This window comes from Lathamus discolor, chromosome 4 (assembly GCF_037157495.1).
Source record: "Lathamus discolor isolate bLatDis1 chromosome 4, bLatDis1.hap1, whole genome shotgun sequence".
In the NCBI taxonomy this organism is placed as follows: domain Eukaryota; kingdom Metazoa; phylum Chordata; class Aves; order Psittaciformes; family Psittacidae; genus Lathamus; species Lathamus discolor.
In genome coordinates this window covers 101,599,945-101,622,218 of record NC_088887.1, presented here as the reverse complement: position 1 = coordinate 101,622,218, position 22,274 = coordinate 101,599,945, and the positions used below count along the sequence as shown (strand labels likewise).

The 22,274-nt window shown below is 39.2% G+C and overlaps 1 protein-coding gene across 4 annotated transcripts; it reads right to left on the bottom strand.

Annotated features, from left to right (window-relative positions):
- Positions 1-182: 182 nt before the first annotated feature.
- PROSER1 (proline and serine rich 1) lies at positions 183-22,273 on the bottom strand. 4 transcript variants are annotated; one of them, XM_065678343.1, is made up of 14 exons: positions 21,625-21,996; positions 21,356-21,426; positions 18,039-18,104; positions 17,195-17,263; positions 16,621-16,715; positions 14,665-14,758; positions 14,040-14,150; positions 13,263-13,346; positions 12,265-12,343; positions 9,404-9,499; positions 9,237-9,281; positions 5,206-6,964; positions 4,408-4,555; positions 183-270 (listed from the first exon to the last, which is right to left on the bottom strand). In XM_065678343.1, exons 2-14 carry the CDS (start codon positions 21,398-21,400, stop codon positions 265-267), a joined length of 2,697 nt encoding a protein of 898 aa, XP_065534415.1. In that variant the 5' UTR covers positions 21,401-21,426; positions 21,625-21,996; the 3' UTR covers positions 183-264. The 4 variants fall into 4 exon arrangements, with proteins under 4 accessions (XP_065534415.1, XP_065534414.1, XP_065534413.1 ...); XM_065678342.1 differs by lacking the exons at positions 183-270; positions 21,625-21,996 and adding exons at positions 1,388-3,078; positions 22,044-22,273; XM_065678341.1 differs by lacking the exon at positions 183-270 and adding an exon at positions 1,388-3,078.
- Position 22,274: the final 1 nt, after the last annotated feature.

The following is a 22,274-nucleotide window of genomic DNA, read 5'->3' as shown; positions in this document are numbered from 1 at the left end:
TGCCTGTCAACATCGCTGAAATATAGCAGTAATAACAACTTTAACAATGACACAGCATAGCCTAGAATCAAAGTCACACAGGAACTACCCCTTCCCAGCACAGGCCTAGTCTAAGATCCATCATGGTTTGTCGTAGGAGCAGACTTTTCCTTGGCTTTTTAAAAATGGTGCTCAAGTAAGCATGAAAGAGATCAGGACAAATCACCCCCTTCAGAAATCCCAAGGCTGGGTCACAGGAGTTTGCTGCAATGCAGAACACAGACCTTATTCCTGAAGAGAAAAAAAATTAATAAAACACAACTTTACATCAGGAGAAATGCTTAAGAAATTGAAACTTACCTTAACTCTAACCACTGGGAAGTTCAATTTACAAAATCCTGCTCAGTATGATTCACTAAGAACCAGACAGCCTATTCTAGACACAAAAACCAAGATACTTCAATGCTTCTTAACCTATTTGTTCACTTGTCTGACACTGTTAACATGCTTCTATGTAAAACTACACCAGCTGTGTAAGAAATACTCTTTTTTATAGGGAAAGTGGCTAGACACCACTTAGCAAGTAGATTGTTCCCGGAGAAGAGCATTTAATGCAGTAGATATACACTGCTTCTCACCTGTTTTCATTTGGAGAAACAGGGCTTTACAGTCTGAGGTATCTTTGAGCTGTCTAATGTTCAGACTGAAAAAAACTACTCACACCCCAAGATTATTCAATAGGCATTCAATTTTCAGAAACAGATGTAGAAAATGCTTAGTTTTTGATAAAGCACTGCATAACAGCTGGTATCTGGTACTTGCTTTTTACTACAAAGTGATGTGAATTAGTTCAAACTTCGCTTGATGGGGAAGCCAGGAATCTAATTGGAGATCAAACTCAGCACCTCAGTAAGGTTACAAAATGCTTAATGACTTTGAACTACTCTATTCACATCTATGGGACAAAACCCAATTTGCCCTTAAGACCTTACCTATATTTTCTCCTTCTCCAGCTTATCTAGAAAGAGCAAGCCATGAAAAGAATGAAAAGGGAAACATAATGAAAGATGGTAGAGATTTTTTTTCCACAGATTTCTTGAGTCAAGATATAAGGCACTGATTTTAAAAGAAATTCAGAGTGGAGAATCACTAGAATTAAACCGGTTTCAGAAAATAATGTCAAAGTGCAATACATTTTTACTTTTAAAGTAATACGTAAATTTGATTATTAAAAGGGAAGAATACCAAATCACTGACAAAGTATTGAGGACACTATCTAGTATTTTTTTTTTTTATCTGAACATGTCATAGGATATGTTTCTATTGCCAGTCTTTAGGAAAACAATTTTACAATTCAATGTATAATCCTGTATCAGAAAGAAACAGCATAAGGAAGAACAAACATTAGTAAGTGTCTTAGTAAAACCAAGTTTATTCATTTGTCTTTTAGGCAAATACGTAAATAGCGAGCAAAGCCTTTTTGCCATGACTGTAAACTTTTATTTAAGAAAAATGTGTTAAAAACCAATACAGGAATTTCCATTAATGTTCTAAAAAAGTTTGTTCACATCTGGAAAGAAAATACATTAGCAACAACTCCCAGCAGAATTAATCTTTAAAAAAGTAAAACTGTAGGTGCAGAGCTTTTCTACAGTATAGTATCCTCTACATTTTAATTTAACCACAGGATTGAATATCATTCATTTCTATTGGCTCTAGAACATGAACAAGAGTTTATCTTAAATAGATGATATTCAATGATGCGTTACACGCTGCCATAGGTGCTAACATTATTAGAAGAGTGCACAACTGAATTTCACTAACAAAGCAAGACTTTTCTATATGCTGCATCATAACCCTTCCTAACCAACACAGTTAATTTAGCTATATGCCTTTAAAATCACATACGTTTTCCAAGGAAAAATACTAAAAAAATCTATGGTCCAAATTCTGCTCTCGCTTATATTCGCAGGATAAATTAAGCACCATCAAGTTGTGGGTTTTAGCCAAAAAGCATAGAGAACCAGTTCATTTATGAGTATAAGGGAGAGAAGAACTTGAACCATGTCTGTAAACATTCACAAAAGTCTGCAGTCAAAAGTGCTGGATAGGTGGCCTATCCGCAGTACAATTCTTTCATTCATAGAGAGGTGTGGGAGCAGAGAGAATGTTACGGAACACTTATTTTAGAGGCAAATAAAAATGTTTTCATGTACTTTGGAAAGACACATTCTCAAGTAGCTAAACCATACTCCAGTAAAACAGAATACACTTCTACCCAAATACAGTACAGCATCATTTCCTAGCTCTCCTATTCAGATTCAGACAAAGGAGTACTCAATTCAGCAACAAGCCTATGACAGTATTTCAAAGCATAAGAAAATCTCCACACCCCCCTGATGTAGCCTCTCCTTACCATACTGGTGATGCTAACAGGAGATCCTCACACATACAAATTAAAAATCCACAGAACCATAAACTGACCTTGATCTATGCACACACAGGAAGCGTGCATCTAGATGAAAGATCATCTACGTCTTTAAGAATCTAGTTTCAGTCTAGACCTCATTCTATATTAACCACATATACCATGAAAAACATAACAGGATAGGTGCTTATGCAAACTATTAATTATACTTGTTCTCCCAATTCAGCTTGACAGCTACTTGTTCTATTTACATAAGCATCTGTTTGAACGTTTCTGATCCTGTACAACACCAAACATTCATCTCATAAGGTACAAGAAGAGCCAAAGATTCTCAGCAATTCACAGGATCAGACCCTAAATCAATTGAATGCAATCAAAAATTAAGTTTGACATCTGACACAGCCTCCTGGAATCACTTTACCCTTGTGTTTTCCCTCCCTCTTTCCCCAATTCAGACCATGCTCCCACTAACGTTGAGACAGCTTTCAGAGTGAATAGGATCAGGCTCTGTCAAGCAACCACTGCAGTCTTTAAAATGTCTGGTTATCTTACTGCCATCCACTCTGGGGCAGACTTGTCTGCAATGAAAATGGTGTTCCTGGTGCTGATGGATAGTTAGCAAACCCTTCAGGCTGAGTTGGATAGTTCTCCAGAGCAGAAGCAGAATGTGCCTTCAAGGAAGAGAAGAAGTTAGGAAACAGCATCGATTAAAACAAAGAAAAAGCAAAAATCTAAATTAAGCAAAATTTCAGGCACAGTACCAGTCCTAGTCAAGCCAAACCAGAGTACAATCTCAAGTATGCAAAGAACAGAGATGAGCAATGCACCTATATGCAGATGTTAAGCTTCAGAGCAACAATTGCGCTGAAATACCACAGAATGAGGAAAGCAATTGGATTAAGAGAAAACATGAAGAAAGCATTAATGGCATTTATGTTCCACTGAAGTGTGCACCAGATGATCTGGAAGGCATAGCTTAATCAGGAGCTGTGGTATTTCACCAACTCTGAACTTTATCTCCATTGCTTGAATAGCTATTAATTTTAGTGACTGGAACTTGTGAACAAGAAAACTGATGTTTTTTCAATGCAATCTGAATAAATAAATTCCTGAGCTACAAAAGCAGTGCGGTCTAGGCAAAGAATTTTTTCCAGTGTATTTCCCCTGATACTCAAAAGATAACTGACAATACTCTGCATATTGAACAGTACTTAGACACATGCTCCATTAAAAAAAAAAATATTAAAAAAAAAAAAAAATCGATGGATCACAGAAGAGAGAAAACACTAATTCAAGACACTCAACTGCCTCTTTCAGTATTTTGTAGAGGAAAAATTTCCTACCAGACTCCTTAATCCATACAGGGGCCATTTTTTACAAAAGGCAAAGGAATGATCTAAATACAAACTCTAATGATAGTTTCAGTTAAGCTTTGTAGGTTGAAGAGTGAAACAAGTTCTTACATGGACAAGAAATGATGAAACTACACATCACCTAAAGCCACTTCAAGATTATTACAACTGTATTTGTGGGAACTACCAAGAGAGGCACAACCACAGTAGACATAAATTCATGACAATCTGACTGCTGCGTAGGGAGGCATGTAATTCACAACAAAGTGGTTTTCCACAGAAATCTTTAAGTATTAAAATGTCAGACTGGAACCAAGCACAAATTTTGCAGCTACATGGTCAGCTCATTAGACCTAATACAAAGCTACAAAAATTTCACTTGCATGTCTTGTCTTTTACTCCTCCCCATTTTACAAAGAGTTTTCAAAATGGGTTTAATCCCACTCGTAACATCCAGAAGCACCGTAGATCGGCCTTGAGTAAGAAGTTAACATGAGTTGTTCTTTATCGTCATCCTTGTATCAGTTCTCAAACAGGTTAGCGGTTTTAATCATTTATTGACTTAAGTGTTAACTTCTTGGAATTAGTTTAAGTACATGCTCAAATGATTACTGGAAGCAAAACAGCATTAATAAATGGGCACATTACCTGTAATAGTGCTGACTGTGCAGCCGCACTATGCTGCAATTCCTGTAAGGAAGATTGTGCGGCACTTTGGGGAAAGCCAGGGATACCAGGGAGAGATAAAAGACCAGGAAAAACTGCATTTCCTGGTGTCTGCAGTCCAGAAGTCAAGCTGAAAGAATGTCAAGATATGGCTATTATCAGGAACATCTGCATCATGTTTTATCTTAGGTTTCTCTCTATATAAGCTTGTGTCTATATCAGTCTAAAGTGCCTCCTTTCCTAAACCTCATGAAGGCCAGAATTTCCAAACAGAAGCCCAGTCTCTACCCACCTACAAATTATTCATGCACACATAAACCAAGACTGTCCAGAGCACACCTAAGAAAGGAACTAAAAAATTTCTGTACCTTGACTGTGCCTACAATTTGCACACAAAAAAATCTTCAGACAAAAGTTAATGCTGAATAGTTCCTTAAAACATAGGAACATCTAAGATATTGTCTACTATTACCTGAATATGTCAATGGATGCCCACGTGGAATCCACTCTTGTAAAAACCTAGGAGGTGCCAAGTGTCTGAGACATGAGATCACTCAGCACCTCAATGGATTAGTCTGTTGCAACAGGGACTACTGAGGACAGCCTATTTTGTAATTACCCTCTCAGTTTCTAAAGACAGGGGGAAAACTATTGGTGAACTCACTTTAAAAATTAACTGTAATTAGTTACTACAAGTGAAAATTATGCCTAAGGTAAAATCAGTGTTGTGCTCAAGAGAAAAAGAAATGCTTATGACCTCCTTCAGAAACAGAAACATACCCAGCCTGTGCAACAAGTGCAGAGTTGAAGTTTGAGCTAAAGGCCGAGGCAAACCCTGGCAGGACTGGAGCCGGAGATGGGGCTGTGGCAGCTGCCGGCAATGGTGCAACTGCTGCTACTGCAGAAGATGCCTGGAGGCCAGGGAAAGAAGGGAGAGCAGGAGTGACAGAGGGTGTGTTAGAGACAGGAAAACCAGGAAAGGATGGGTTTGATGATCCCAGAGGTCCCTGGGCAACAGAAAAAAGGGAAGGGACGGCACTGGACAAGTTAAGCGAGAAGGGTGGAGCAGAGACTGTTGCTGAGGCAGCGAGTTCTGAGAGTACGGCGGCAGTGGAACTCGCATGAGGGGCAGACACAGCTGAAGCAGTTGTAGACGGAGTAGCTAACAAAGACCCTGGGAGAGTGACGGGTGGCGTAAGCGCTGGATTACCAGTAAAAGCAAAGTTACTGGTTAGAGATGTAAAAGGAGGAAGTCCATTGAACACAGGGGCAATGGGAGCAGAGGAGCCATGTGAGGCAAGGGAAATGGAAGACAGAGAACTGGAACTGTTTAGAGGAGCACTCAAAGAAGAGAGGCCTGATAGCGCTGGATTCAGGGAACTGGGTAAACTGACTGGAACTGAAGCTGCTGAGGTGTATGCACGCCCAAGCGCTGACAGTCCTATAGTGCCATGAGAAGGGCTGGCTGAATGGGAAGGACCTTTGAAGGCCGAGAGGGTAGGACTCATGGGCTCCGTTTTGACCATAACTGGGATACTTGTGGCAGCTGTGGCTGCTGAGAGCTGCTGATCAGGATTAGCAGGGCTTGCGCCATGCAAGAGGGAGGCTGATGAGCCACAGTTGACTGGCATAATCGATGGTGAAGTGGTTAAAGGTGACTGTGCAGACAATGCTGGAGGAGTGGAACTGGAATTGGTTACAGATGGGGATGGAAGACCTGGAAAAATGGCCAGCCCGGGTGTGGAAGAATGCTGTGAAGTGGGGGTGGCTGATGGGGTGTAACATTTGACAGAGGAAGTGGGAGGGTCAGAGCTTTGATTAGCAAGAGCAGATAAAGAAGCAAGTTCACTTGTCATAGCAGAAGGTAAAGCAGATGAATTAATTAATGAAGTGTCATTTGATGTCAGAAATCCCTTTAAGACAGACAAAATTGGGTTAGGCAAGCTAAGTGAACCAGGAATGGTAGTGGCAGGAGAATTAGCAATTGTGGATGGAACAGGACTAGAAATCCCTTGGGCATTGGGTGGCAAGGACAAAGGGAGGCCAGCAAAAACTGATGATAATGAAGCAGGATTATTAGTGGAAGCAATTGAAGAAGTTGCAGAAAACGGGAGGCCAGCAAATGGTGCAGTAGCAGATGCGAAAGCTTCAGTAGGTGCAGGTGTAGTGCATGGTGTGGAAGAACCTTGCGGAGCTGGTGTAGCAGTGGGTATAGAAGCCAGCCCAGAAAAAACTGCAGGAATAGGGGTAGAGGTTGCATTGTGAACAGATGTGACTGGAACACCAGGCAGTGAAAGGGATTTGATGACGGTAGGGGTTGGGGTGGATGGCTGAGATGTATGGATGGAAGAGGAGACCTGTCCTGGGAAAACAGGAAGGACAGGGGTAGACATGTTCATCCCAGAGATGAGTGGAGTTGCAGGTGCTAGCGGATGGCTTATTGCCTTGACAGGTGATGGGGTAGGGACTGGAGTAGCAGCAGGTGTTGAAGGGTTAGAACCATGAGGAGTAAAGAGCTGATTCGCTTGTGCAGAAAAAGCTGCAAAGAAACAAAACTGTTAAGAACACTTGAAACTATCAGAAATACTTGAAATCAACACAAACATATTATATAGCATTTCAAAATATGATACACAGGCAATAGCTAACAAACAATGTCTGCATATAAACAACGAACACGGGAGCCTATCAAAACACAACAAAAAGGTACGTACAAACACATCACACAAGTTGTACAGCACGTAGGCTACCACTCATCTTTAAAACACTTTGTGACATCTACTGCCTCTTCATGACCTCATGCAAGACAGTTAAGACACTCGTAAGAGTGTCTAAGTGACACAGGTAAACACCCTCCCTCTGGTCCCTAACATCTGGCAGTACCAAAAACAGATCTAATATTCCATGAGTATCAAATCACCTGGGCTCCTCTGCATCCACTCTCTGAAGGTCAGAATTTCCTTCAGAAACAGTTAATTCAAAGTATCGTTATTTCAGAGAAGTTTAGTCAACAACTGAAGAAAGCTGATTTCAGGTGCTGGTATTTTTCTTTCCTTCAAAATCAGGTCATTCTCTTCACTGTGTTTCCTTCAGATTTAGACTCTAAGAAGGTACACTTTTAAATTCATGTATCATGCTACAATATTAAACTAACATTGGCACTTGACTTTATCAAGAAATATTTCTGTAAGTCCTTAGTCAGGTATCTGTAATCGAGGCAAGCACCTGCCACTAGGAATATCAGCTTATATCAACCCTACAAAAAGTAAGTTAAGAGTCATCAGTCAAGCTGAAGAAAAACAGGCAGGCACTCTGCAAACAGGGATATGGAGGTTAATGGAAAGAAGCTGCACTTATGAGCACTGTCAAGAGCCTAGATATGCCTCTCTCTATTTTCCTGTGGAATATGAATGTGTAAATTAATAATTCATCTCAAACAACCCTCATGCTTTATTTTACTTTTAGAATAATCTGCTCAACTGTAAGCAAATCACTGATCCAACCAAACTCATCAGCCTCAACTCTGTAACAGCTTAGAGTTCTTTCTTGCCCAAATTCTACATCTGCATACACAAACCCAAAAATGGAATCTTTAAGCTCATGACAAAGTCCTGTTTTATGTATCTTGAAAATCTAAAACTAGTAAGTTTGCAAACTACTTCCTTTTACACGTTACTTTCCAAAACCCTAAACCAATTGATCAGCTCTGGATTCTGTTCTTTCCTCATCCTGTTTCCAAGCTGAAGACTCTCCTAAAGATCACAGTTAAGATAATCACCAGAGAAATACAAATGCAGTAGAACTCAGAGGTGTTACTGAATTTCTCCTCCTAAGTGATGATTTTATTCCTTACACTATATTCATTTAGCTGTACAAACTATCCCGTAAACACGTACACTTAAAGGGTTATATATAAATAAAGTGATTCTTTGAAGTAGCAACATTTCAGTGGGACTTTCCCTGGGCATAGAGAAGAAAAGACAAAACATATATATATATTTGCCTATAAGCATTTACAGGAGATAAACTTATCACAGCCATTTAATCCATTTTAGGTATTTGTTACTATGCCTGACTCAATAGCAGATACTAGTTTCTATTTGTCAAATCTAACAAAGCATTATCAAAGCCTTTAAATAAGTAGTGCAAATCACAACAAATCCTGTTATGAACTAAGTGTACAAAGCATACAAAGAACCACACAAATAAAGAGACCAAAAAAAAAAAAAACCAAACCCAAAAAACCCAACAACCAAAAAAGCACAAGTCTCTCTTCCACAAAAAACTATTGGATTTTAAAAGGTAAGACAGAACTGCAGGTGGACTTAGTTGAACAGTTCAGGATAAGACATTCTACACATGTATTTCAACAAACTATAAATAAAGAATCTGTCCTCATAATCCTAACTTGCCACAGAAACTAATATATGAAATGAAAACATGAATGAGTTTTCAAATAATGTCCCGAGTTTGAACAACTGCGAAGATATTAATGAAGTGTTTCAGTGCATTACATCATAAAGTTTATTTTGATATAGTTTTTTTACATGATTTCTTACACACTATATGCTGAAGAATATAATACTTTAAAGAGGTGACACAGAAAGCTTGATTTTAATGCTTCAATGCTTTTAAGTGCCAAATGCCCAAGATGATTTTATTTCTCCACTCTCAAAGGATCCTATTCCAACAGTAATTAAACACTCAGAGGTTTATGGAAATCCCACCAAACAAACAAACTGTTTACATTTTCTGAACAAATGACAAAGACAAAATCAACATAAAAATCCCCATGTGGATTTGCAATTTACCTTGATTTTGGGAAGGTTTTGCCTGGCTAGAAAGGTCCTCATTTTCTAAACAGAGAACAACAGCTTGTTATTGAAAAGCAAACAGAGCTCCAGCAGTGAATGATCCATTCACAACAATGAATTGGAAAAAAATATCATCAGCATTTTTAAAGGTATGCATACTTTACCTGATACCACCTGATTAGCAGTGTATGGCTGAGAAGCTGGTAGGCCGGGAGCTATGACATTAGCCATTGGAACTAATCCAGCATTGTTGTAAGCACCTAAAATATCAAATGCAATTCACATCTCAATCATCAGAAGGATCCATATCTAAATGAACCAGTAAGTGTCTTTTCCTTTAAAAGAAAATTTTCAAGATTGTAAGACATTCCTTCACCAAAAAGCTATACCAGCATCACATGCTGGATGATGGCTTTTACCCATGTCTGTTTGAATGACCTGCATTATGATTCAAATTTTAGTAAGGGTAGTTCTCTTGAAAAAGACTAAAAAAGTCAGGTTTCAATTGCTTTCAATTCCTTTTTGCTTGAAAAACTCAAAGGGAGGAGTGATTCAGTGTGTCTGCAGCATCATTTGTTCTTTTTCTGTTTCTGACTTAAAGGCTGTTGCAACTCATCCTTTAACATTAAAGCCTTGACAAACGAAAGAGCCAAACATACACCATGTCTGGCCCTCCAACACTAGAGTGAGAAATTTCAGAGAAAAATGTTCCATCTCAAATACTTAGTCTACCATTCTTCAATATTTCTTTAAATGCTAAGAAATTCAAGTGGACTAGCAAGTCATTTTAATGTAAAATACTTACTGTACTTGAATTTATGTTTCATGGCGAAAAGGTAGTACTTGAGCAATACTTTTAAGTGCTTCTGATTTCACACTTTCATAATAGTTCAAGTTAATGATAAGATTTCTTGCCTGACAACTCTTGGCTGAAAACCAGTAAACTAACAATAACTGTGTCACCCAGGAAGGAAATGTTAAACCAATACAGTAAGAGTCAGAAAACAAAACATCATTCTGACCATTGCTTGAAAACAATGACATTCAACAGTTTCAGGTCAGATTCTGCAATCTCATTAAACACATTTATTATGTACATAAATATACCATCAGTTATGAGGTCTGTGGTCTCAAAGGTTTTTTTTTAAAAACATGTTGCAGTCTGGTAAGACCCAAAATTTCAAAAGCTGTTTCATACCCTAAAATGCACAGATACAGATTGGGCAAAGAAGAGATTCAGAGCGGCCCTGCAGAGAAGGACTTGGGGGTGCTGGTCGATGAGAAAATGAACATGGGCCGGCTTCAGTGTGCGCTCGCAGCCCAGAAGGCCAACCGTATCCTGGGCTGCATCAAAAGGAGCGTGACCAACAGGTCGAAGGAGGTGATCCTGCCCCTCTACTCTGCTCTTGTGAGACCTCACCTGGAGTATTGTGTGCAGTTCTGGTGTCCTCAACATAAAAAGGACATGGAAGTGTTGGAACAAGTCCAGAGGAGGGCCACGAGGATGATCAGGGGACTGGAGCACCTCCCGTATGAAGACAGGCTGAGGAAGTTGGGGCTGTTTAGCCTGGAGAAGAGAAGTCTGCGTGGAGACCTCACAGCAGCCTTCCAGTATCTGAAGGGGGCCTATAGGGATGCTGGGGAGGGACTCTTCATCAGGGACTGTAGTGACAGGACAAGGGGTAACGGGTTAAAACTTAAAACAGGGGAAGTTTAGATTGGATATAAGGAGGAAATTCTTTCCTGTTAGGGTGGTGAGGCACTGGAATGGGTTGCCCAGGGGGGTTGTGAGTGCTCCATCCCTGGCAGTGTTCAAGGCCAGGTTGGGCGAAGCCTTGTGTGGGATGGTTTAGTGTGAGGTGTCCCTGTCCATGGCAGGGGGGTTGGACCTAGATGATCTTGAGGTCCTTTCCAACCCTAACTATTCTATGATTCTATGATTCTATGTAGTAATACTTCCAGTAATACATCCAGTCACAGGCCAAATTTTGTGCCTACCTTACTTTGGATAGGGTTTATTTAACGTAAATTTGAGCTAGTCTGCAATTTCCTGTGCACTTTCCCAGGAGCAAGTCATCTGTAGGATACAAATCATCAGACTTACTTTAGCCACTAGTAGCACCCATTTTTCCAAACTGACTATAGAGAGACTTGCAGTCATCAAGTTGGTTAGATGACTCGCCCTACAAAATGCATGCCAAGAGCTCTAGCACACTTTCTTACCTTAAAAACTCCCTGAAATCTCTAATATCAATGAAAAGCAAACTTCCTAACCAAAGCACTCCTTGTTTTGCAGTACTGAATTGCAAGATTAGGAAAAGCTTTCCGCAGCTGGTTAAAAAGACCAGAGTCTGACTATGTAAGTACTCCAACCTTTTCTTCCACAGAATTGACCACTGCCTTGCTCCCTTCCAAACATATCTGGAATTAAAAAACTGATGCAGCAGCGGAAAGAGAGAAGAGTTTATGAAGAAAGACTCAATCTTGCCTAAGGCACAGGTCTAGGAATAGCCAGATCAAACAGAGGAAAAGGCAATTACTAAGTCCCTTCTGAGATTGAAATTTGCATACCTGAATGTTTCTTTTAGGAAACTTTTCTCTCCATTGTGATGGAGAGAATGTAATGCTGAAGGCAACTGAGAAAGAAATTATGCCTTAACTGAGAAGCAGATTACTGTTCTTCATCAAGCTCCTATTTATTTCCACCCAATTCAGAGCTGTGTCTGACCACATCCTCAATTTGGTACAACAGCAACAAGACTTGTCAAGCTAAAGTTCAAACCTTGGTCAAACATGACAACAAAGACACAGTCCTAGTCTTGTCTAACATGCACAATGCCTCCCATAATAGACATATTTTGTCATCCAAACAGGATTCTGAATTTTCCTTATGTGGATGTTGGGAGTACATTTAGGGTGCTAATTTCAGGTATGATCACAGTCAGAGAAACTGACATTTGACACACTACTTAAAAGGCAAGTAGATGAAACAATAACATCAAGCTAAAACACACAGAAGCCTTACTTGGTGCAATAGTTGCATGTGGCCGACATGGTGGGATGGGGTATGGAACTGGTTTGTGAGGATTGTAGGTTGATGGAGCCTACATAAACAAAACAAAGCAAAAATAAAAAAGGAAGAAGCAATAGTGAAAGCATTACCTAATGTTTCTCAGACAAAAAGCTAATATTCAGATACTACTACAAGCAGTAGTGGCAGCTTTTCTTCATTGGAAAAAGATTTTATATCAAATTTCTTCATAATATCCATAGTAACTGCAAATATTTCACTCTTAATGAAAAGAATGAAACAAACATCACCAGTATACCTTTAGGTTTTAATATAATAATGAACATCAAGGGAACTTCTTCCTGCCTTGTAACCTTTACAAGCTGCAGTCTTGGACTGACTTCTCACTTCAAAGATTTAGCACATTTAAAACTAACCAAGACTTATGACACCTGTTCCTTTAAAATAATACAGCTTAGCAGGAAACATCCAACAATAAAAGTGAAAACAGGTTCACTGAAAGTTTTTCCCACATGCTTAAAGATTTTGAAATACAGATCAGCTGTATTGTTAAGAAACAAGAACACCCTAAGGCACTCTGTAATTCAGGTTTCCAACATGCAGGCATTTTTTAATGCTCATGTGGGAAACCCTTAGTGATTGTAATAAAAAGTTGCATATATTTGTATCTAAAAGTACCACTAGCTCATGATGGACTACTAAAAATGCTTTAGTTTTCTCTTCTACTACTGTAATTTAAATTCTGCTTTCAAATGCACACACACTGTATCCATTAGAGAATTCACTGACATAAACTAGAACGTCTTTTCAGGATAAATAAAACAATACTAGGTCATAGACATTTATTAGCTAAGATTAGCCTTGTTTAAATTGCTGCTCTACAGTCTTGCCACATAGCAGCATTTTATATCAAAGCCTAATTGAAATAACTGGTAGTTACTCCCCCCCCCCCCCATTAAAGTTTAATTAATTTATTCATTTATTAGACATACTGGTTTGGATGGTCCAAGTATACGGGCTGCTATTCCCTTTCCTTCATTAATATACTCTTCTGTGTCCTTTTTGATAGGGGTTCCCTGAAACAAAATTAAACAACTAAGTATTAATTCAAAAGTAAATCTTGCTACAGGATTTCTGACATATTTTTTTTTTTTTTTCTAAACTACAATTGAGTTTCTGAATATTCTGAAACTGATACTTAATCATGTTTGTTAAGGAAAAGAAACTGTGTTCTAGGGTTGTAAAATGATAAGCAAGAGCATTTCAATAGCTTGGTTTATAACACTGAGCTTTTATGAAGAGATGCATATTAAGCAGTCCATGTTTCTGACATACTTAGAATTCTGCATTTTGACTTGTGGACATGATAACAAGCATTTTGCAGTCCCTTAAGGGTTCACAGGAAATACTTAACATGGTTGTTTAAGAACTACACTAAGATTAGCAGCAGTACTGTAAGTGACCATATTAGGTCATGTTATCAACCTACCAGTAAGGCTTTTTACACTTCTCCTGATTCTGCTAAATACTGCTACAGTTTACAATGTTTTCTTTGTATGAACGATGTCTTATTTATGCCGTAACCTTTACCTGAAGCAGCACAGAAAGAATGGATAAATAAAAATAACACAAGTTCCTATAAACATGGAATGCGGTAATAAAAATACCCAACAACATTGCTTTTGATTCCACTCCTCCTTCCATGTACGTTAATCCTGGTTTTGGTTGTACTGTAATGAATCCTAACGCAAAAACAGGATCATGCTTACTGGGAAAATTCCATTTATGCGGCTTGGTTTGCCCTTGGGATAAGGGTTGCCTGGAATCATGCCACAGGATGATATCATAGCATGAGGAGCCTTACAACCCGTTTTTGAAGCCTGTAAAATAATCAAGAAAGGACATTATTTTCTGTCACATTCAATGCTTTAAAGAAATGAATTACTATTTCATGACATTAAGACTGCATGAAACAACCTACATGGAACAATTCAAAGCTTTGTCTCAAATCTTCTTCCCAAATAGCCCAAATAGGGCAAGGTTCTACTAAATTCCCCTTTGTTTTGAGCAAATGTACTCAGACTATCTCTGATTCTGCTGGACTTGTGGTTAAGTACTTGGTGTTCTCTAAAACTAATGTGGACTTTTTCCTTCAGCACTGGTTGTAGTTCTGTGCCCCTTTTTCCATATGATCCTAATGCTTAACAGAAACTTTCCTTTTTTTGCACATGTATGAGATAGCTCCAATTGTCTTTTTGCAGCTGCTCCTTTTAGCTGGTCTTCCACCAGTAGCTCCCCGCAGTCCTCATGGAAAGTGCTGACCCCACAATGGCTATATGGATGGAAACAATACCATATTTGAGAGAATCAAGGATAACAGAGTATCATGACTACCTGTTCAAGAATTCTTCTGCATCTTTTCTTCTCTGACATATTAATTCTGAACAGATCTTCAATAAGGCGATAATTCTGAGCATCAACAATGTTGCTATAAATGAAAACACTGACAATTATTGCCACCTCCCACACTTAACAGAAATAATGGACTACTGAAAAGCAATCAACACTTATTCAGCCAGTACTAACATACATTAAAAAACCATAATTAGCTAAGATCATAATATTACTATTAATATTAAAGTAAAAATCCCAGTCTTAAATACGGACTTCAGACCTGTAAGTAAGGCATGGTATTAGAACTGAGTGTCAATACAGAACGACAACGGCTAAACTTTATGGCAAAAAATACTGTTGACAAAGTGAATTTTGCATCACAACAATTCATTGGAAAACTTTAATTGCTACTAGCATGCAACTCCCAGGACAGCAGAAAACCAGCAGCTACTTCATTTGCCACTGTTTGCTGCTAGACTAGTAGAGAAACAAATTTTCATCTTATTTACTGTAGAATGAAAAAGAATAAAATACTGACAATGCCCTCCATGTCTTGCTGAGTTAGTGAAATCCTTCACATACATAGTTCACAAAAGTACCCTTCCTTCCTCCTTGCTTCTCTCCCCAGAATAACACTAGACACACTAAAGAGAACAACCAAATGTGCAAGTGCCTGATTCTATCTGCCTTTTTTAAAACCCCGACCTCAAAACCTTTACTGCTGTCGAACATTACATGCCCCATCCAAACTACTGGAAATACAATACAGGTCCAAAAAGGGAGACTTCTCAAAGGAGGATATTAGAAGAATTGGAATCAGCGGAATATTGAACAAAGAGATGAAAACCACCTCAAAGAATAGTTTTAAAATGTGAATGAATGATGAGCTTTGTTCTCTAGTTTTGATTAGCAAAGTAAGTAGTACATATATTTGGGCTAGGAATTCCCTAACATGACTCCCTTATTATGCTCTTACACTGTAGAAATTCAAGTTAAAGAAGTTACCGCATTTTCTGCTCACACCATCTGAGGTATAGCAACTAAACAAGTCTATGAGTTCCAATCTCATTTCAAGAAGCAAAATAGGTTAGTTTAATGAACCACTGAACTTCCTTTAGGTTACTCTGTTTTGTTTTGGTCTGAAAGAGAGTAGGAGCATTCATACAGCTTCTAAAAGATCAACTCCAGAAGCAAGATCATGTCTACATCCTCTTTCTTATTTGTTTTACGGTATCTATGTATCCCAAAATGTTCAAGCTGCTTGTAATATATAGCATTCATAGGCAAGGCAGAATACTTAATGCAAAAAAACCCAAAACCAACCAACAAACCAAACAAAAATCCCCAACCTCAAACAGAACAGCACTTCATATAATAAACCCCTTAAAGCAGGAAGAGTTCCAATATAAACATATGTAAAAGGTACATTCTTTAAAGCAGCTGTGTTCAGCAAAATAACCCAACATCCTGTGTAAATATAAATATAGGATATCTATACAGCTTCTATAGATTTTTAAGTTAAATTATTCAGTTTAAGAGAATGATTCACTTAACTCATTTTTACATAGCTAATATTTGGAGGGCTTTTCAAATGTGCAACAGTCAATTCCCAGAATACTCTGGTCTGAAGCCTCTTACATTTCAGTGAGCAGAAATAAGCTTAAGGCCCTGTCTCATTCTCTAGAAGATCTGAAGCCGCTGTAAAACATTAGCAAAATAACAATTTTCCAGTGGGCAGAAGCCCACATAGCAGCATGCTCAAGACTTAGATGAACTATGCAGTTTTCCACAATGTCTACTTCTAAGTTTTCTTTTGACAGCCCTGTCAATAACGGATTTCTGCTTTACCTTACCAGACACCACAGTGTTTCCTTCTAGAAGTATCTTAAGTTTTATATACTCAAACACCAGTAAAAACAATATAAGCTACAGAAATACAACATGAGAGATACTTACGAAGCTAAGATTTCAAGGGCAATAAGTTTATCTTTACTGAATGTGAAGCAGTTGAGAATATTAACCATTTTCGATGCCGGAACTGCCACTATTTTCTGGCAAGTAAGCAAGCAAAAAAAAAAAAAAAAAGTGTATATAAAATAAGGCAGTACAATTATTTTAAACTCAGAATGCAACTCAGTAACAGCTTTATATAATATATTTAAGTAAACATTTATTCAGTAAACATCACCTCCCCATTGATAAGACAACTTTGTATGCTACCTTCAAAACTCCAAAAGGCACTTGCTGGAAGTAAAGAAATTAGGAAGTTAACAAAAGTCAAAGGGCTACATCTATACGTGTGAAACACAGGAAAGTAAAGATTCCCTGGTTAAAGATTTTAGTCAGCAAAGATTCACTGGTTAAAAGTATGAAGTTTCGTATTTTGACACCACTGAAAAAGAAAGAGATGAAAAGGAAACTTTGAAGATAAGGGCAGACTGAGTCAGCAGTTGCAAAAGTAGAAATCACAAAACTAAAATGAGATTAAGTGGGCAAATTTACTCCACAAGATTATGTCACAAAAACTTACATGTTGTAAAGCTTTTATTGCCTTAAGCTGTGGTTCAGCCCAGGAAAAGTATCTCAGTAACTCAACAACCTGCAACAGAAAGGTCTTCAATTAATCTTTTATATATAGTAAAAACTTATGCTAACAGCATCAATAGGATCTTTCCATTTTGGGGGTATAGTGGTATACTGCTAAAAAACATCTTTCTGTGATGTTTGACTATCAGCGCCTCTCAGCATCTGAAGTTGGTTTTATTTATAAGGTGCCTTTGTAAGTAGGCACCTAAAAATACTATGTTACAAGAGATACCTTTTATATGGTAATACTCAAAATAGATACTTACTCTTCTCTATATATTTGCATATATGCACAGCAATTGTCAAGGTACAATAATAATAATAAAGAGTATTTCTGAAAAAGCTTCTAAACTCCCAGTATCTTAAACAGCATCTTCACCAAACATGCACACACACACATAAAAACCCAACAAAACAAACAGCAAAACAAACAAAAAAAAAAAAAAACAAGGAAAAAAATCGATAAGTATCAAAATAAATTGGCTATTTATTACTCTGTGCCAGTTTAGAAAATACATGCAAAATAACCCTAAATTCCATTATGATAAATATATCCAGTTTTCCCCACACAGCAAGAATGAGAACATAATAATATGGTAACGAAACAACTTGGAACTATTTTTAGCAGTTTAATGCTGATATAATAATGAAGAATTAAATCTTCTCAGTTAATAAATAAAAAAGCTAATATAATCAGCCTCAGTGTGAGTGGTGACCCTGTCTTTCTATATTTCTGAATACACAAAACCATTAGCTCCCATTAAACCCATGACAGTGTTGGCTTTTACCTGTTCACTAGAAAAGTATCCATGAACATATTCAATAGCTTTTAATTTATACTCAGTCAGTACAGCCTAGAAGACATAGAAGAAAAAAGATGCACAATTAGTCCTTCAAAAATTATAATTATAGAACAATCATCTGCTAGACCAATCTATTAATCTAAAAAAAGCCTAGCCATATAAAGTGATATCAATTACACTGCAATAATACCAAGTAACAGTATACTCTTTAGATAATTGAGAGAACAATGAAAAGCAGAGATATAATTATTCTGTAAAAAAAAATTTATTTTGCCTTTTTTTTGGTTTAAAACTATACTAAGGGAACATCATCATCACTCTTCCTCAAAGGTATACATCAACTTTACGTTAAACAAGATAATACAGATTATTCATACAGTATCTTTGTATGCTCCCTGTAAGATAATTAGCAAAGCATCCTACTTCCATGAATTTATGGAGAGACTGCGTATCAAGAATTAAGCATACAACAAAGCCTGTTGCAGAAGTTGATGTTGTCTTATCATTACCTTCCCATAGTTCAAACTTTAGTACAAAATCATACAAAACAAAGGAAGCAGAGTAGTTTAATGCAGTACTGGCCACCATTTTTTGACTTAGTGGCCAGTTTTCTTAATAACCATGTGGGCCCTCTAATAGTCAGCGCTTCCTCCCTCTTCTCATACCCAGCTCACGATACAGGTGCTGCCCCAATCTACTGCAAACACCTTTCTTCCCCAGTTTCCCAGGCCCCCATCTATTGGTAGCTCTCATGCTTATTCTGAAATCACCTCCAGCTTCACCCACACATCAATTTTATCTTCTTCCCAATAGCTCTAAAATCTATTCCTAATCTGTCTTTTGTTGCTCTTGTGCCTCCAGAATGACAGATGTAAAGTTCTCCACCACTGCAACATGACTGTGAGCAGCACAGTTGCACAGAAAACCATTTGCATCCCATCTGAGACAACCCCCTTCTCTTCTGTACCTCATTATGAGACTAACACTACCAGACACACTGAACTTCTTGCTTCATCTAATTTTTTCTTCTCTCCCTTCCTTCTCTTCATATATTTTTGGGGGAAAAAAAAAAAAAAAGCCTAATATGTCATATAGCAATTTCTGTACCAAAACAAATGTCACTCTTCCGCCTTAAATCAAGAACAGAATGATTTTATAATAAGAACACAAACAGAAAGCACCTATATGTGTATTTACGGATAAATAAACAAAAAGCCCCCCCCAAAACAACAAACACACTGATTTTGTTAATAATTATAAATATATATATATGGAGAAAGGTAGAACTAAACTACACTTTAAGGCATTTAAATAATTGTTCCTGCTAACTGTAGGACTGGAAATGGAATACACCAACACAACTGACTTATGAATCACATAATAAAGAAGGTTACACCACAGAGCTAGAAATAAAGACCTAGCAAAAAAGACACAAAATAAGCATTTGAAAAATGAGCACTGCAACAGCACAGCTATTTCTAACGCAGCACAGCACTGATCCTTAGAGCAACAGTAAGTCAGGCTTACAGGAAAACAGGCAGACAGCATACAGGAAACGTAAGTACCTAAAATCACTCATCAAAACCTTTTTGTTTGAAGTCTTTAGTAACCACAGAGCATATTCTGAAGGGCTGTACTGCAGCAGTATTATCTGAAACATTACTCCCACCATCAATTCTCAAAGTACTCATGCACAGGTTGTTTCTTGACTTTTCCCTGCAGACTTTCCATTAAAATTCTTAGTCAACCGTGAGGAGAGTGAGGCACTGGAACAGGTTGCCCAAAGAAGCTGTGGCTGCCTCATCCCTGGAAGTGTTCTTGTTCAAACCGCTACTCAGGCTGGACAGGGCCTTGAGCAACTTGGTCTAGTAAAAGGTGTCCCTGCCCATGGCAGGGGGGCGTGAAACTAGGTGATCTTTAAGGTCCCTTCAAACCCAAACCATTCTAAGGGTTCTGTGGAAGTCCACACCATGAAAACTCTTAGGCAGTCAAGTTTTTAGCAGGTTACACAGCACGGAAAAGACCTGTTTCATAAAGGAGAATTTATGACCAAGACCTTATACAAAAATGCTAGTAAGTGCAGTTGTGATAACAAAGACTCATCCCCGGGGGTTTTATGAACAGTGCTTTATAATTCAGCATGCTCCAAAATACTACTACTATAACTGCAGCCGTCTCTGTGTCTAATGCTGAAGAGAAGCTGAACTGAAACCCAACTCTGTAACATCCAAGTCCAAATAAAGGAAATGCCCTCTCCCAGACAACCCATCGTACAAAAAACACCTATTACAAAGATGCTAAGTATTCCTTTTCTGCCATAAGGCAATCTTCTCCAAAACAAGCCCTTCATTTTCATACCAAGATAGCTCTATCAGGATACGTAATTGTTCCGCTGTGACACCTGAACCACCTCTGTGCTACAGCAAAACAGGTTTGTACTTCCCATTCAAGACAGGAACCATTAATCTCACAGGTGCTGATTTTTTTCCAGCTCCTCTTCCACTTCCAGTATTTGAGGAACTACCCCAACCACTAACCTCTGGCTTTCATGTTAAATGCAAGCTTCTCTGCAGAAATGAGAGACCTGCCAGACACCAGGAAGCCAAGGTTTGTAACCCTGCTTCACACAATTAGCCAGTATTTTCCTCAGTGAGGTTTTAACAGATGTGCAAGCACAGTCCAGAGCAAGCAGCAAAACCTGGGATTTTGTATCCTGGAGGAAGGTGTGCAGACACTCCTGAGCTGTGGGAGATGTGGCTTTGAACAAGAACAGCAGAGCGCAGCTCTGAAATTGAAACTGTCGTGTCACATTTGTGTGTTGTATCTCTTAAACCATCCTACAGAAGGTGGACAACTCACAGTGTAAATCCCCATCTCCAGTCAGGCCAAGCAAATGCAGCCCCTACCCTAAATACAATACTTGGCTACTTTTGCCTCTTCTTCCTTATCTAGTGTAAATATTGTGATAAACTTATCCAAGTGCTTGCTATAAATGAGTGTTCTCCAAGCACGTGTTAACCCAGTGATAGCAGCCTGGACTTTCAATCTTTGTTTTCTAAGAAAAATCAAAACATTTCAAAGAGAACACGTTTTCATAGCAGCTTTACACTGCTACACCTGACACACAAACACCAGGATACACCAGCACCACAGGGTTACAGTTCTTCATACCGAGATGAGACTTAGTCTTTATTGAATCCTGAAGTGATTATTAAAGAACACAAACACCTGACCTGGTGTATTTATCCAGAGGCACATTCTACCTTCAAATGGTTAACCTAACATGCAAAACGAGAAGTTACCTTTCTAATTTCATCCAGCACAGTTTCAAATGATTTCTTATCCATCTTGATCGGTTCATTCAATGCAAATACTTAAACGTAGACGGGGAAAAAAAAAAAAATTAAAAATCAGTCCAAAGATTTAAGTCTTCAGCCACACAGAAAAAAAAAAAAAAAGCCCACAAAAAAACCCAAAAAACAAAACACCAAAAAACCCACACCCAAGCATATATATATATATAGTAATAATAATAATAAAAAGCAGTAGGGTAGGAAACGCAGTCTGGGACCTTTCCAGCCTCTGGGAACTCAGCGCTGACGCGTCTGCACTGCCTGACCCAGCGTTAGAGACAAAGGCAGACTCGCCCTTGCTGCTCGCCTGACGTCCCGAAGCCGCTCTCCCGGGCCGGTCAGAGTCATGAAGGGGCAGCAACCGCGGGCCCCCGGAACGACCCCGCCGCGCCGCTACCGCCGGCACGCGACGCCCCCGCACCCCATAGCTGGCCGCGCCGCCGCCCTTCAGATTCCGGCGGCCGCAGGCCGAGGCGCTTCCGAAGGGCGGCCGCCGGGGAGCGCGGGGCAGCGGGACGGGAACAAGGGCGCGCAGCGCTGCCTCCGACACAGCACCCCGTCTCCGCCGGTCCTGCCGCTCGCCGTCGCGCTCCTATGACATCAGAGCGCGGCGCCGAAGGCCCCGGTAGTTACCCACCGCGGCGCCTGCGGAACAGCAGCTAAACCTCCAGCGGGACTCGCCCATGTGCAAGCCCCGGGAGTCACGCAGTAAAGCCGAGCGCTCCCGCGCGGCGCCACCGCTCTCTCTCTGCCATGCCTTCGTGCCGCCGCCGCCCGCCGCTCGGCTCGGAGCAGGCGCGGTTCCACACAGCCCGGCGCTGCGAGAAGCGGCGAGCGGACACGAAGCTCCGCACCCGCCCCGCTCCCG